Source organism: Rhineura floridana, chromosome 8, assembly GCF_030035675.1.
Source record: "Rhineura floridana isolate rRhiFlo1 chromosome 8, rRhiFlo1.hap2, whole genome shotgun sequence".
In the NCBI taxonomy this organism is placed as follows: domain Eukaryota; kingdom Metazoa; phylum Chordata; class Lepidosauria; order Squamata; family Rhineuridae; genus Rhineura; species Rhineura floridana.
The window spans coordinates 56390372-56404479 of record NC_084487.1 but is presented as its reverse complement, the minus strand read 5'-3'; the positions used below and the strand labels follow the sequence as shown (position 1 = coordinate 56404479).

The 14108-nt window shown below is 41.5% G+C and overlaps 1 protein-coding gene across 1 annotated transcript in view; it reads left to right on the top strand.

Moving 5' to 3' along the window:
* PLXNC1 (plexin C1) overlaps positions 1-14108 on the top strand; it is a 125753-nt gene that overhangs the window by 28272 nt on the left and 83373 nt on the right. Inside the window, exons 3-6 of the mRNA XM_061639567.1 lie at positions 3809-3943; positions 6005-6105; positions 7667-7781; positions 12379-12526. Coding sequence (XP_061495551.1) covers positions 3809-3943; positions 6005-6105; positions 7667-7781; positions 12379-12526 — 499 coding nt within the window. The remainder of the gene's footprint in view (positions 1-3808; positions 3944-6004; positions 6106-7666; positions 7782-12378; positions 12527-14108) is intronic.

Sequence of the window (14108 nt, the reverse complement as noted above, 5' to 3'; positions counted from 1 at the left end):
CATACAGTTCTCTACTCTAACGAACACCCCCCACACCATGCGGTGTCTCGCTCAAGGTTTTATAGATACGGGCAGCACAGTGCCAGCTGCAGAGTCTTCTGTTTCCCTGTTCACTGTCCTTGAGCCGATGCTGAACATCTTAACTCCTTAATGTCTTTCTGGAAAACCAGACCACTAGGCATTAATCTCTCAGTAGCCAACAGTTCCCACCTTTTTCATAAAGACATTACTTTAAACATTTGTTACATTGTTACAGACATATAGCATTGGTACAGCTTTATTTATCACAGTCAAGGTATAACGTATCTTTCTGGTGGTTTCCCCAGATTTGCCCTTTCAGACCTTCTCAGTTCCACCAGGGGCTTTGTCTCTTGTTTGCTACTTGAATCTGATTCTGCAAGAGGTTGTTCCTCTTCCTCTTGTTTTATTTCTTGCCCATTTTCAATGATATATTTATTGTTATGTGCATGTCCCAGTTCAACCCACACATTACTTTCCCAGTCTTGTTCCTGTGCTTTGACACTTCTACTAAGCACTACTCGTCCTTGCTTAGGTAGCCAGATTCTGTAATATGCGTTTTCAAACCCCAACATATATCCTTCTTCAGCTCTGGGTGCTAATTTGCTGTTAAGTTTGCTTTTGGGAATGTGTACCCAGCATTTCGCTCCAAACCTCACAACATGTTGTAATCTGGGTTTCTTGCCATGTAACTTTTCATATGGAGACATATGTATTGCACTGTGGTACAGCCTATTCTGTATGTAATTTGCGTACAACATGCATTTTCCCCAGAAAGTGTTATTCAAGTCAGAGTCCCTCAACATGGCTCTAGTTGCATCCTGAAGTGTCCTGTTTTTTCTCTCAACCAGCCCATTCTGAAATGCATGTTCGATACCCTTCTGCATTAAATACTGCTCCAGTGATTTGCTGATGAATTCCCCACCTTGGTCTGAGCGTATTTGCTTGATGTGTGTGCCGTGTTGCACCTCTGCCTTTTTCAGAAACATTTTTAATTTCCCCTCTGCTTCATTTTTTGAGTTCAGTAAATACACTGCACAAAACCTTGTATAATCATCAACAATTGCCAGATAATATTTTGCACCACCCTTAGACCTGTGAAATGGTCCTGCCAGGTCTATGTTTATTGTCTGATAGGGTTCGTTTGTGACACTCTCTGCTTCTTTGGGTATGGAAGCCACTGTGGCCTTGGTTTGGTTACAGACCTCACAGTCTACATGCTTTCTGCACTCTTTGAATGTAACATCAGCACAATTATTTGGCGTTTTACTGATTGTATCAAAAACTAGCGTGACCTAGCTTCCTGTGCCATAGGTGTATGCACTTGTCATGATGCTTCTCATTTGAAATCATGTTTACACGTTCTGTGGGACTCAGATCAACATAGAACAGTGAATTCTTTAGACACCCTTGTAAGCATATTTTGTCCCTTTTCATTATTTTACACCTTCTACCACCAAATGTTACTACATGACCCATTGCATTTAGTTTTGTCACTGATAAGATATTACTCTCCAATCCAGGAACAAATAATACATTGGTCATCACAGTATTCAGTACACATACATCTATTGTTCCCCTCCCCAGTACCTGCCGGTGAGTGCCATCCGCCAGCACTACTTCCTTAGTCATGGGAACCATAGTTTTGAACAAGTTAACGTCTTTAACCATACAGTGTGTAGCTCCTGAATCCACTACCCATTCAGAACTGTCTCTTTTGTTGTCTTTTCCCATTTCATCTCTCACTAGCTGCACATATGACGGCTTTCTTCCTCGCCCTCTTGGTTTCGAATCACAGTCTCTTTGTAAATGTTTGTATGAACCACAGATATAGCATGCTTTCATGTCAAAGGATCTCATACCTGTGTTCTTAGAGTCAGTCCTTTTATCTTTGTTGTTTCCTTTCTCTCCGTCTGCCTCTCTCCGTCTCTCCCATTCCTGGATCAACTTTCCTGACACGTATGCCACAGTCAGACCTTCATCCCTCATCGCTTTCAGTGAACTCACGACCGGGTCCCAGGAATTATTCAACGAAGATAGTATTATATAGACCTGCTGCAACTGCGTATGAATCACGTTTCTCTCCTGCAGTTCTGCAAACAGTCTTTTTATTTCCAACAAATGTGCAGGCATCATCACATCTCCAGTCAGCCTCATTTGATATAATTTCCTGGCTAAATGGATTTGGCTGCTGGCTGTCTGCTTCATGTGAACTTGGTTTAAGGCAGTCCATATCAGCCTAGCTGTCAGTTTATCTTGAATAGTTAGCAACTGAGCATCGTCCACTGCTAAAACAATAAATGCCTTCGCTTTCTCATCTAAACGAATCCACGGTGCCGGTGGTAGATCGGATGGGGGATCATGTTCTATTACCTGCCATAAATCTTCTTTTGTCAAGAAAGCCTGCATCCTCAGGCGCCAACTTGAGTAATTCGATTCCGTCAGCCTTTCCAAAGGCATTCCAGCCGAAAGTGAAACTGCCATCCTCGCAGACACTTTTAACTGTGCTTCTCCTGGAATGTTTTCAGTCAGCTTCTCTGCAGCCGTCTCTCACGACTTTCACTCCAGCTGAGCCACTTCTGCTTCCTGCTGCTGGATACCTGGATTCTCTGCTTCAGCTGCCAGTCCGTGCCTCTAGTCTGGTCCTCTGTACGCTGTGCGTTAGGGCCACTAGGCTGGGCCCATAACCCCTGTTGCGCTGCATGATTTGAATGTAAGAATGAAGTGACCTAGAGCATGTGAATGCTCCAGTGTCTAGCAAGCCCAAGATGCACACAGCCGAAAAGAATGAGGACTGAACACAGCATTTCTTGTAAATTGAATCCTTTACTGATTCTTGAGGCAATAGCAATAAGTACAGTTCTCTACTCTAACGAACACCCCCCACACCATGCAGTGTCTCGCTCAAGGTTTTATAGATACGGGCAGCACAGTGCCAGCTGCAGAGTCTTCTGTTTCCCTGTTCACTGTCCTTGAGCCGATGCTGTGCATCTTAACTCCTTATCTGGAAAACCAGACCACTAGGCATTAATCTCTCAGTAGCCAACAGAGACCAGGGTTCGATTCCCCACACAGCCATGAAGCTCACTGGGTGACCTGGGACAGTCACTGCCTCTCAGACTCAGAGGGAGGCAATGGTAAACCTCCTCTGAATATCGCTTACCATGAAAACCCTATTCATAGGGTCGCCATAAGTCGGAATCGACTTGAAGGCAGTACATTCACATTACATTTAGTATTACTTGGGGCAGGGTCCTTATTGAAAAAAACTGCCTTTGCAGGAAGGGGGGTAGAAGTGAGTACTTGTGCGTGCGCACACACACATTTGTGTGTTGGCATCTCAGTAGCTCACATAGTACACAGTAACAATATTAATGGTATGTGTATAATCATCTCTAGATAATTAGTGTGTTAAAAGCTGTTCATATACATTACCTCAGTAGTTGGAGACTATAGAAGCTGACTACACATTCATCTTTATCAGTTTCTTAGCTTCAAAATCCCAGCAGTTCTCTAAAGCTAGAAGGTACATATGAAGAACCACATGCTGTTGGCATAGCATTTCATTGTGTTAAGCCAAGCAGCTGCATGTGAGGATTTGTATGGCTTTAAAAACAACAACCAACCAGCAGTAGCCCTTTAAGATATTGTGGACAAATAAGTGCTGGTGATGGGGAGGTGTGGGAAGAGTCATGGTGCATTCACATAGGGCAGAGAAATTGGCAACTATCTCCTTAAATTATTATTTGCATGCCTGTGGCAGCTAATTTTGTGTTTCCTGTGCGTCTAGGTTATTCTTGATGAAAACATGAAGCCAAATTGCCCAGATATTTTATTTGAAATTGAAGAAGAAACAACAATTTTTCACAAACTTGAACTTGACCCTACAGATAAGGATTACATCTATCTGCCATCCAATAATGAGGTGAGCTAAGTGGAACACTCAGTACAAATACTACTTCCAAAGTTGGCTTTCAAACATCTGGCCAAGTCCTTGTTAACTGAAGCCCAGCAAACGTCCTTCAAGGCTTTGCAATTGTTCTGTAGAACAATATCAGGGTCCTGTTCTCTTGTAAACAGAGATTCTAAACTCTGTAAGTGATTTGATTAGTTCTGTGTAACTTTGGAGATTAGTTATCACACTATTTTCTTAATGTTTGAAGTTGTGTAACTGAATTACATTGTCTTAAGTGAGTGTGGAGACTTTAAGACTGAGTTGATGAAAACGAGACAAATCTTGGATACCTTGCTGATGGCATCAAAGTGCACATCTCCATATGATCTCTCACCCTGCAGCTTTCATTTAATCATTCAGTTAAGAAGGCACAGATAACCCTTTATAGGGAATATCTGGAGGGATGATGAGTAAACACCACACTCTAGATTTCCCTGCTGAAAAAGAAAAGAGAACCTCATTGGTTCTTTCAGGCTGTGTCTAGACTAGAACTTTAATGCATATGTGGGTTGCAGTTTGCACCTTCATCCACACACGAGTGGCTTCAATTTTCATTTTCAATTTACCTATCTATCTGTGTTGCTCATCCAGATTAGTGAGTGGTGCTTGATGGGATGTAATTGTACTGTGTGGTGTTGCTTCCTCTCTTCAGTTAGTACTTTTCTGCTCACCATCAGTTTTGGAAACAAGATCCATTGTGGGTATGCACCCAGGTTTTTATTTTTACCTGTGTACACTTGTATATTTTTAAAAAAATGTAAATACAAGTCTTTCTATATACCAGAGTAGTGAAAACAAAATTCTAAAAATGTGTGTTGCTGAAACTTGCAAGGAGTTGCTCGTATAGAATGCTGCCATTTCCTTTCATCCCCTTTTTCTTTCCTGCCTCCTGTACCTGCAAGGGCAAATGTTAGTTTTAATACAGCCATTTTGTGCAAGAGGAGTTCTGTGCAAAAGAGCTAATTTAAAAATAAAAATATTGTGAACATGCCTTCAATAACAACTGGTGGGAAAAGGCAGATTGCGTCCTTTCCTTTGGGCTGATGGAAAGAAAATGGAAGCAGGAGGTGTGGTAATAGATGACACCCAGTGAAACATCACCATACATGTACAAAATACCTGCCTGCACAATGTGCCTCACTGTGTCCATGGTCAGATAACATACAATCCTATGTTGGATTTTCTTCCCTTGTTGGATTATCCACAGTTAGTGAAAATCCAAATTTGGGGGGGGGAGTGTGGGCTGCCACTTGGATTATTTATTTATTAGATTTGTTAGTTACTTGTTACCCAGAGGTCTCCAAGTGCCTTACAGCCTTGTTGAAAATACAAAGGATGAGGAGGACGTTGTGTTTATAGCACAAAAACTATAGAGAGAGAGACACAACTGGCTTCAGATCCACATTAAACTCCAGTGTGGAAGAGCCTACAGTGGTATTGCCAACCTCCTGTGATGCAGAAAGATTTAATAGGATTAATAATAGAGTGCAGTTGCCCATAGCAATCGTTATGAAAGACCACACTCTATCCAGACCAAAAGCCACATTAACAGGTGTTCAGAAGGCTGGGGTTTTTTAAGTGCTGAAGAGCAACCATTCATTCAGCAACCTTTCCTAGAAACGGAAGTAATAAAGCTGTAACTGGCTGGGAATCTGCATACAAATTATTTTTAAGTCATTTGCCATCCTGCTGACTCTGGATGAAGCATAAATAAACACAGCTGGCAAAGGACTTGTCCTTTGCCAACTGGCTTTTATTAGTCAGGAAGAGCACAGGCCCAGTTTGCAAATGGCCACTCATATATCCCCTAATTAGCATACTTGCATGCTTAAGCCAAACAAACGTAACCCAACATGAAATGACAGCATACTTGTCAAGACTGTTACAATATTCTAAGAAAATGCCTTTGATACCTTTTTTTAAAAAAGAGTCAGTTGCAGATTTGTTATTGTTTCTAGGAACAGATTTGTGTGGGTTTATGAAAATACTGTTTTACTTTTTGAAAATATTTAATAGAAATCTGTATTATAGATCAGGAGAACACGGGTTGCGAATTGTGGCAAGTATATTTCCTGTAAAGAATGTTTATCTGCAATGGACCCACACTGTGGATGGTGTTATTTAAATAACAGGTATGTCTTTTTGCTTGTTAGGCTCATATGAATAAATGCTTCATTATTGGTAAACTTTCATTCTTAATACTGTGAGGCTGTATTCAGAGTTGTTTTTATAAAGCCACCTTGGATCAGTTTAAGTCCACAGTTCTAGTGGCTCTTCCTAAGGTGGCTGTTGCTAAGAACATTAATATAATAGCTAAAGGGAACACAGGCATCTTTCTAAACCTTTCCAGGATAGTTGTGTTAGTATTTTGACCGGACTAAGGCAGAATCCTGGAGCCTAATTACTTTGAAGTTCTCAAATAAATGAAGACTGTAGTCTTCTTCGTCTTACTTTTTCAATGCTTTCAAAATATTATTTATTTATATTTATACAAAGTTTGAGCAAAAGAGAACAATAAAACACACACTAGTAATGAACCAGTAACAGCAGTAAATTAAGCAATTCACAATTTAACAATCTATCAAGTAATTAGACACTTAAATAAAGTTAAATAAAAAGGGCATATAATAGTAGGAGGAAGATATTTGGATAGTTATTTTAAGTTTGTATGCTCTACAATGTAGACCGTAAAGATATCTAACGATAATATTTTTGTAAGCTGTCACACATGGGGGTGGGGTACAGTGGCGGAACAGCAGGCAAGCAAGGCGAGAGAGTGAGGGAAGTAAGGATGGTGGTCAGGCAAGTGGGGGTGGGCAGGGGAGTGAGCAGGTGGCAGCAACAAAGCAGGAGGCAGGTAAGTGGTAGAGGCGGGACGGCAGAAGTGGCAGCTTCGGCAGGTGGGAGGCCAATAAGCTGCCTAAATGGGGAGGGGGTGGCAAGTGCCTGGGGGGCTATTTTGGGAGTTGCTTGTGGGTGGTGTGTTTTGGAAGTGTGTGTGTTTGGGAGTGCCAGGGGTGGGGGTGTTCAGGGTTGCCTGGGGTGTCTTGTGTGTGTTTAGGGGTATCTGGTCGTCTGTGTGTGTGTGCTTGGGAGTCCGTGTGTGTGTGTGTGTGTGTTTGAGAGTGTGGAGGAGGGGGGTTGGTGCACAAAGCGCACAAAGGAAAAGCTTCTCTTCTCATAGATTGAAAATTGATTGGAACTAAGTCATACTCCAAGTAGACACACTGAAAAAAAAATTAAATGTTCTTAATGCTGGGCTTCCAAAACTTTAAAACCTGTATCTAGTTTCAGGTTTGTAACTTCAAGCGGCAGTGAAATCACAAGCCATGAGATTGAATCAATAGTTTTGACTTTTTTGTTTTAGAGCCATAAGTACCACAACAGTAGAGCAAGAAAATCTGATTGGATTTATCAGTTCTGTTTCCCAGAAATTTGTATAGCTAGCAGACAGGGTGGAGCAACTTGATTAAAAGGAAATGATGGAATAGATGTTAAGTGGTTTGAATTATCTCTGTCCCAAACCAGATATCTGAAACATGATTTCTCAGCCTATTGAGAGCTGAGTAGGCAGTATAGAAATGTTTCGTCAAGATGGCCACAGTTGACTACAGAAATGCAAAAAGACAGCTTTCTCTATAAAATCGAAATAGATTGCTCTGTTTTATTCCACATTTTTTTTATTTTCTTCAGTTGCACTTTGAAAGGGGAATGTCCATTTTCAAATAACTTGACGAACTGGGCAAGCATTTCATATGGAAGTGATAAGTGCCTGAAAATCTACACATCTAAGACTGACAGAGGTGAGGTATGTTATACTTCATTTTAATTTCATTTAATTATTTGTAACGTAAGATCACTAGATGTAGGAAAAAGGTAGGGATAGTTATTAATATAACTTGCATCATTACTACAAATGAGATAATAAAACCTGGAGCTCTCAGTCCATAATAGCCCAATCCTAGCAGTAACAGTTGATGGGTGGTGAAGGCAGGACAGCATTGCTCACCTGCCTTCCCGGTGCTGAGTGTCACTGCTAGTTTTCTGAGAGGGAGTGTTGGATTGGCTCTGCCACAGTGCCCACAGCACACTGAGCTCTCTGCACATCGCCCTTCCCCTGTCAGGAACTGGAAGCTATGCTTGGTATTGGGGAAGCAGGTAAGCAATGCTATCCTGTTTGTGCAGCCCCTCTGACCACTACTGTGTTGGTGTGTGTTTATAGAGATCATACAAGTAGGAAATTCAAGAGACGCATAGATCAGTAAATGAGCCAGGCCAGGCAAGTTTCTTGTAAGAGTCTTTACTGACAAAAATACTAAAGCACAGTTCTCTCTCTCCAAACTACTTTCCCCCACACCAGAGCTTCTGCAAGTTCCTTCTTATCTACTTGCCCACCAGCTGCTGACCTTGGCAAACCTGGCGCTCTGTTCTGCTCTGCTTAACCCGTTTATTGCAGGTTTCCTTCTCTCACTAAAAATCCCTGTCTGTGAGTCTCATAGCTTGCTTTACTGAACAACAGCCCCCACCTGAGACTCACAGATTACAAAACTACATGTCATTGTTACTTTTATACATTCTTAACTTGTCATTTCAATACACTTCAGTACATGTTTCCTTACAGTATCTATTTACAATTCCATTTCAGTTTTGTTTCTTTATTCATACAAGTTTTACAGAGTTTTGTTCACTTTTATTTGATAACACTCATTTATGTTTCATTCTTCAATACAGTATTTCCACATGAGATCCATTGTTTCTTTGTCTATTGGCCCTTCTTTTTCCCATTCTACAGGATATTCATCTGTCTCATCATTATTTTGTGTAACGTTAAATGTGAATCTATGAGGTGGTTTTCCTTTCGTTTTTCTTTCTGACCGTCTAACAGTATCTATTTCCATTTCTTCCTCACTTTCAATTTTACTTGGTCCTGCACCTGTGTCTGCACTTGTTCCTGCACTAGTACCTGGCACCTCTTTATCTTGCATTGCTATGTCTTCATTCCTCAGTCTTTTCACAGTACGTTTGCCACTTTGAATTAAATCAGTCAATGCGGTTCTTAATGGTATTTGATGCCCAAAAGGAACATCTGCTGCTTCCTGCTTGCTTGCACCATCAAGTATTACTGTTTGACTGTCTCTCCAAGGTTTATCTATTACCTTTATACTTCTACTTAACACTACTTGTTGTTTCTCAGGCAACCAAATTCTATAATATGAATTCTGAAATCCCAAAATACGACCTGCCTGAGCTCTTGAAGCTAATTTACCATGCCTTTTCTGCTTTGAAACATGCACCCAGCATTTTGCTCCAAAACGCTCTATGTGTTTTACCCTGGGCTTTCTTCCAGTCAATTTCTCATATGGAGACATGCCTATTATTCTGTGCACAAGGCGGTTCTGAATGTAAGTAGTGTACAGAATACATTCACCCCAATAGGTGTTATTCATATCTGCATCGGCCAGCATGGGTCTCATTGAATCCTGCAGTGACCGGTTCCTCCTCTCTGCAGTTCCGTTGGAGGATGGGCTGAAGGGAGCAGTGAGACTTTGTATTATTCCCTTCTTTTCCAAATATGTTTTAAATGAATTACTGGTAAATTCCCCACCTTGATCTGATTTGATATTTTTGATAACAACCCCATATTGTGTTTCTGTCCTCTGTATAAATGCCTTTAATTTATCTTCTGCTTCACTTTTCTTTTTCAATAAGAATACATGTGTAAATCTGGAAAAATCATCTACAATCACTAAATAGAATCTTGCCCCACCTTTTGAACACTGGAAAGGTCCAGCCAAATCCACATGTATGAGCTGATAGGGTTTAGTGGTAGTACTTTCACAGCTCTTATTTACAGGAGTTACAGTCATTTTTGTTTTATAGCATACCTCACATTCATCCACATGCTCACAATGTGTTAATTCCAAATCTTGACTATGCTTTGGAGTATTTTTCACTTTCTCAAAATGTGCGTGCCCTAATTTTCTGTGCCATTCATGTATACAGTTTTCGTGTTTGTTTTTATTTACTCCTATCCAGGCACACGTGGGTTTATCAAGCTTGCTCTCTACCATAAACATTTGGTTCTGTAATTTCCCTTGCATACAGATTTCACCATCTTTTCTCACAAAACATCTATCCCCTTCAAATGTAATTTTACAACCTATTTGAGCTAGTTTGCGTACTGATAGAATGTTATATTTTAAACCAGAAACTAATAACACATCTGTCAATATAGTTCCCAAATTACTTAACCTGAGCGTGCCTCTTGCAATTGCGTCCTGAGTCGATCCGTCAGCCAGATAAATCTTCTCCTGCACTGGCTTTGATGTGTAAAATAAACTAGAGTCTGTGATCAGGCAATTAGACGCTCCGCTGTCTAACAGCCATTTAGAGTTAATCAGTTTATTGTCCTCCTTAGTAACAAAGTTCACGCTTGTTCTTTGACGTCCAAAGTCCCTGTCATTTCTCTTCTTACTTAAACAATGTCTCTGTATATGTCCTCGGGACCCACAAAAATAACATATTTTATTCTCTTGCCTGTTTCTTTGATATTGATGTTGTTGTACAGCCTCAGTCTCTTTTAATTCAGTCTTCTTACTCTCTTGTCTCCTATCCCATTCTTGTTGAAGTTTTTGTTCTACAAAGTCCAAATTTAAAGTTCCGTCTGGTAAAGTTTCTAAGCTCGAGACCATTACATCCCATTTTCGATCAAATGAAGATAACAGTATATAGACCATCTGAATGTCACTATGATGCACTCCTCTTTCTTGAAGTTCAGCAAATAATCTACGAAATTCAGCCAGATGCTCTGTCATAGTCACTTCATCTGTAAAACGCATCTGATAAAGTTTCCGTGCTAAACACAGCTGGCTCCCTGCGGTTTGCTGCACATGAGCGGCCCTTAGCTTCTCCCACATTTGATTAGCTGTCGGCTCATTACTCACCAGCAACAGTTGAGAATCAGACAGCCCCAGAGTAATAAAGGCCTTCGCTTTCTCGTCTTTCTTCGTCCACGCTGCTGAAGGAGCTGCCGGAGGGGGGTTTTCTACGACATCATTCAAATCTTCTTTAATCAGAACTGCTCTCATTCTCCATTTCCAGCTGGAGTAGTTTACAGCATTCAGTCTCTCCATCGACATCCCAGATGACAGGTTTACATCCATGTTGTCCACTCTTACTTGCCTCTTTCTTGCACTTTCTCTGCAACAACGTCACTCGAACCCCTTACTTTGTATGATACGCTGGGCCCATAACCCCTGTCGGTGTGTGTTTATAGAGATCATACAAGTAGGAAATTCAAGAGACGCATAGATCAGTAAATGAGCCAGGCCAGGCAAGTTTCTTGTAAGAGTCTTTACTGACAAAAATACTAAAGCACAGTTCTCTCTCTCCAAACTACTTTCCCCCACACCAGAGCTTCTGCAAGTTCCTTCTTATCTACTTGCCCACCAGCTGCTGACTTTGGCAAACCTGGCGCTCTGTTCTGCTCTGCTTAACCCGTTTATTGCAGGTTTCCTTCTCTCACTAAAAATCCCTGTCTGTGAGTCTCATAGCTTGCTTTACTGAACAACATACTGAATCCTACACTGCTTATATCTTTGTCATTGTGTAGGGATCTCATCATACACAATTGCTGGGACATCAGCAGCTGTTGCTATTTTTGTGCCAATGCTCAAGGAAGCCCATATGTAGTAAAGCTGTGCTTTAAAAGGAACTCTTGGTGAGGAGGTAGGAGCTAGAGGGGGAGATATGGCTTCCTGTGGTTTCTTTCATCTCATCCTAAGGACTTGCCCAGCAGCAGCATTATGCCAGCAAAACAGGAAAGCAAGTTAAGAAAAAGAAGCAAAGTTAGAGATTTGGGTCTGCTTTTCTTGCTAAGGTCATACTTTCCTTGCTTTGTAACACTTAAAATAGTGGCTCAGAACTGATTTGCTAGTTCAACCAGAGGGAAACAATTGTATCTAATAAGGCAGTAGCAAAACAGTCCCATTCCTATGTATTAAAAGCATATGCTATTAACTGGGGTGTGGTGAGGGTGGATTCTGGTTTGCACCAAATGATGCTACATCTGTACATGTATAACACAAAATCAAGGAGCTGAGAAGAGAAAGAAGGGGAGCCAGGAAATCAGCCCAGATAAATTTCATGGCTTTCTAGTATTAATGCCTATATGCAGTAAATGGACAGATCTCAGCGGATTCCTGCTACCGAGCCAGCTGCCAGTAAAAGTTGGAAATATATTTTTTAAATATTTCTTGCCATGTACTTTTTATCCAATTAAGTCTTTAAGTGGCCTATCAGTATTTGCTCTGAGAGTTTAAATATGATTCTCTTTTTAAGCTCTTCCAGCCTGCTGTCTTAGAGATGGAGAAATCTTACTATTCTCAGTTTTCACATTCTTTTAGATTTCTGTAACCGCTGTTGGAAATTCTGAAGCGCAATCCACTTGCAAAGTGATAGATGTAAAGACCAACAAAACTCTTTGTGAGAATGAGAAGCCAGCCATCATGAACTGCTCTTGTCACCTTAAGAGGGCAGACTTAATTGGCAAAGGTAAGTTTTCTTAATGTTTTATCTGTATCAGCTGACACGTTTCTCTGTCCATACTGTGGACATATAAGAATCTTTACAAGCACATAGAGCTCAGAGAAATGGAACTTATTATACAGCCATGAGAGTGGCTGTATACTATAGCCAGCGTGGATTTTTCGCATTCTGCAATGTTAAATTGAAAATAAACCCCATGCCACTCTAATTGAAGCTCAATGAGTGGAACAGGGCATCTCTTAGCAACTCTCAGCACCCTTCATTAACTACACTTCCCAGGATTCTTTGTGAGAAGCCATGACTGTCTAAAGTGAAATAAAGGCCTGGTGTGGATGTGGTGAGGGACAGCTTTGGTTTAAATTTGGGTGGGAGACTACATGTGCCTGGTGAAAAATAAAAAGATGGGGGAATCCCTGAAAAACAATCACACTGTTCTCAGTGTTTTCTGTTTGGAAAGGAAAGGGGCTTCCCCAGTGCCCACCCACTCAATCTTCTCCCCTCCCTTCCCCTCCAGCATTCCCCATCCCCTGTGGTCAGTTTCACCTATCCTAAGCATGATTGCACAGGAACAAATCCCATTGAACTCAAAAAGCATGCCAATTATCAAACCTGCCCTCCCCTCCTCCTTCCTCCCATCTCTTTTTTGCCCCTTCCCTCCCCCTTCCTTCGCCCTTCCCCTTCCAATCCCCTCCTTCCCCTCCCCCTCCTTCCACTTTCCTCACCCCTCCTTCCTCTCCCCTCTCCCCTTCCCCTCTTCCACCCCCATGGTCAGTGTTACCTATCCTAACCATTATTGCATGGGAGTAAATCCCATTGAACTCAGTATGTATGCCAATGATCAGACCTGCCTTTCCCCTCCTTTCCCTCTCCTCTCCCCTCTTCCTTCTCCCTCCTTCCTCCTCCCCTGCCCACTCCAGCCCTCCCTCCCTCCTCCCCCACATGTTCAGTTTTATCTATCCTAAGCATGATAGCATGGGAGTAAATCCCACTGAACTCAATAAGCATGCAAATCATCAAACCTGCCCTCCTCCTTCCCTCCCCCTCCTCTCCTCTGCCCTTCCCCCTCCCTCCTCCTCCCCTAGCCTTAACCTTCCTCCTCCTCCCCTCTCCATTCCCTGTGGTCAGTTTCACCTATCCTAAGTATGATTGCAGGGGAGTACATCCCACTGAACTCAATAAGCATGCAAGTTATCAATCTATTCTCAGCAAACTTGCACAGGATCCCATTTCTTACCTCCTGGATTAAAAAGCAGAGAAATTAGCTAATAGGGGAAAAAAAACCTTGAGGTTTAAGAATGTACCTATAGCCCACATATTTCTATCAAACTTTTAAAAGCAGGAAAATTGGGCAGCTATAGTGAATGCACCAGGGGACCTGACCTCCTCTCTGAGATATTGGACTGCCCTACAAATCTGTAAAAATGCCAACACCATTTGGGTTGGTCTTTCACAGTCCAATCCACTTCCTGTATCGCTTGGAGGAATTTGCTAACATGTGCCTCTGAGCATATGGCTATAGATATGTTCTGAAACTGCAAAGTTTTTTGCCTATTAGTGAATTAACATTATATACACATGTGCATTCGCA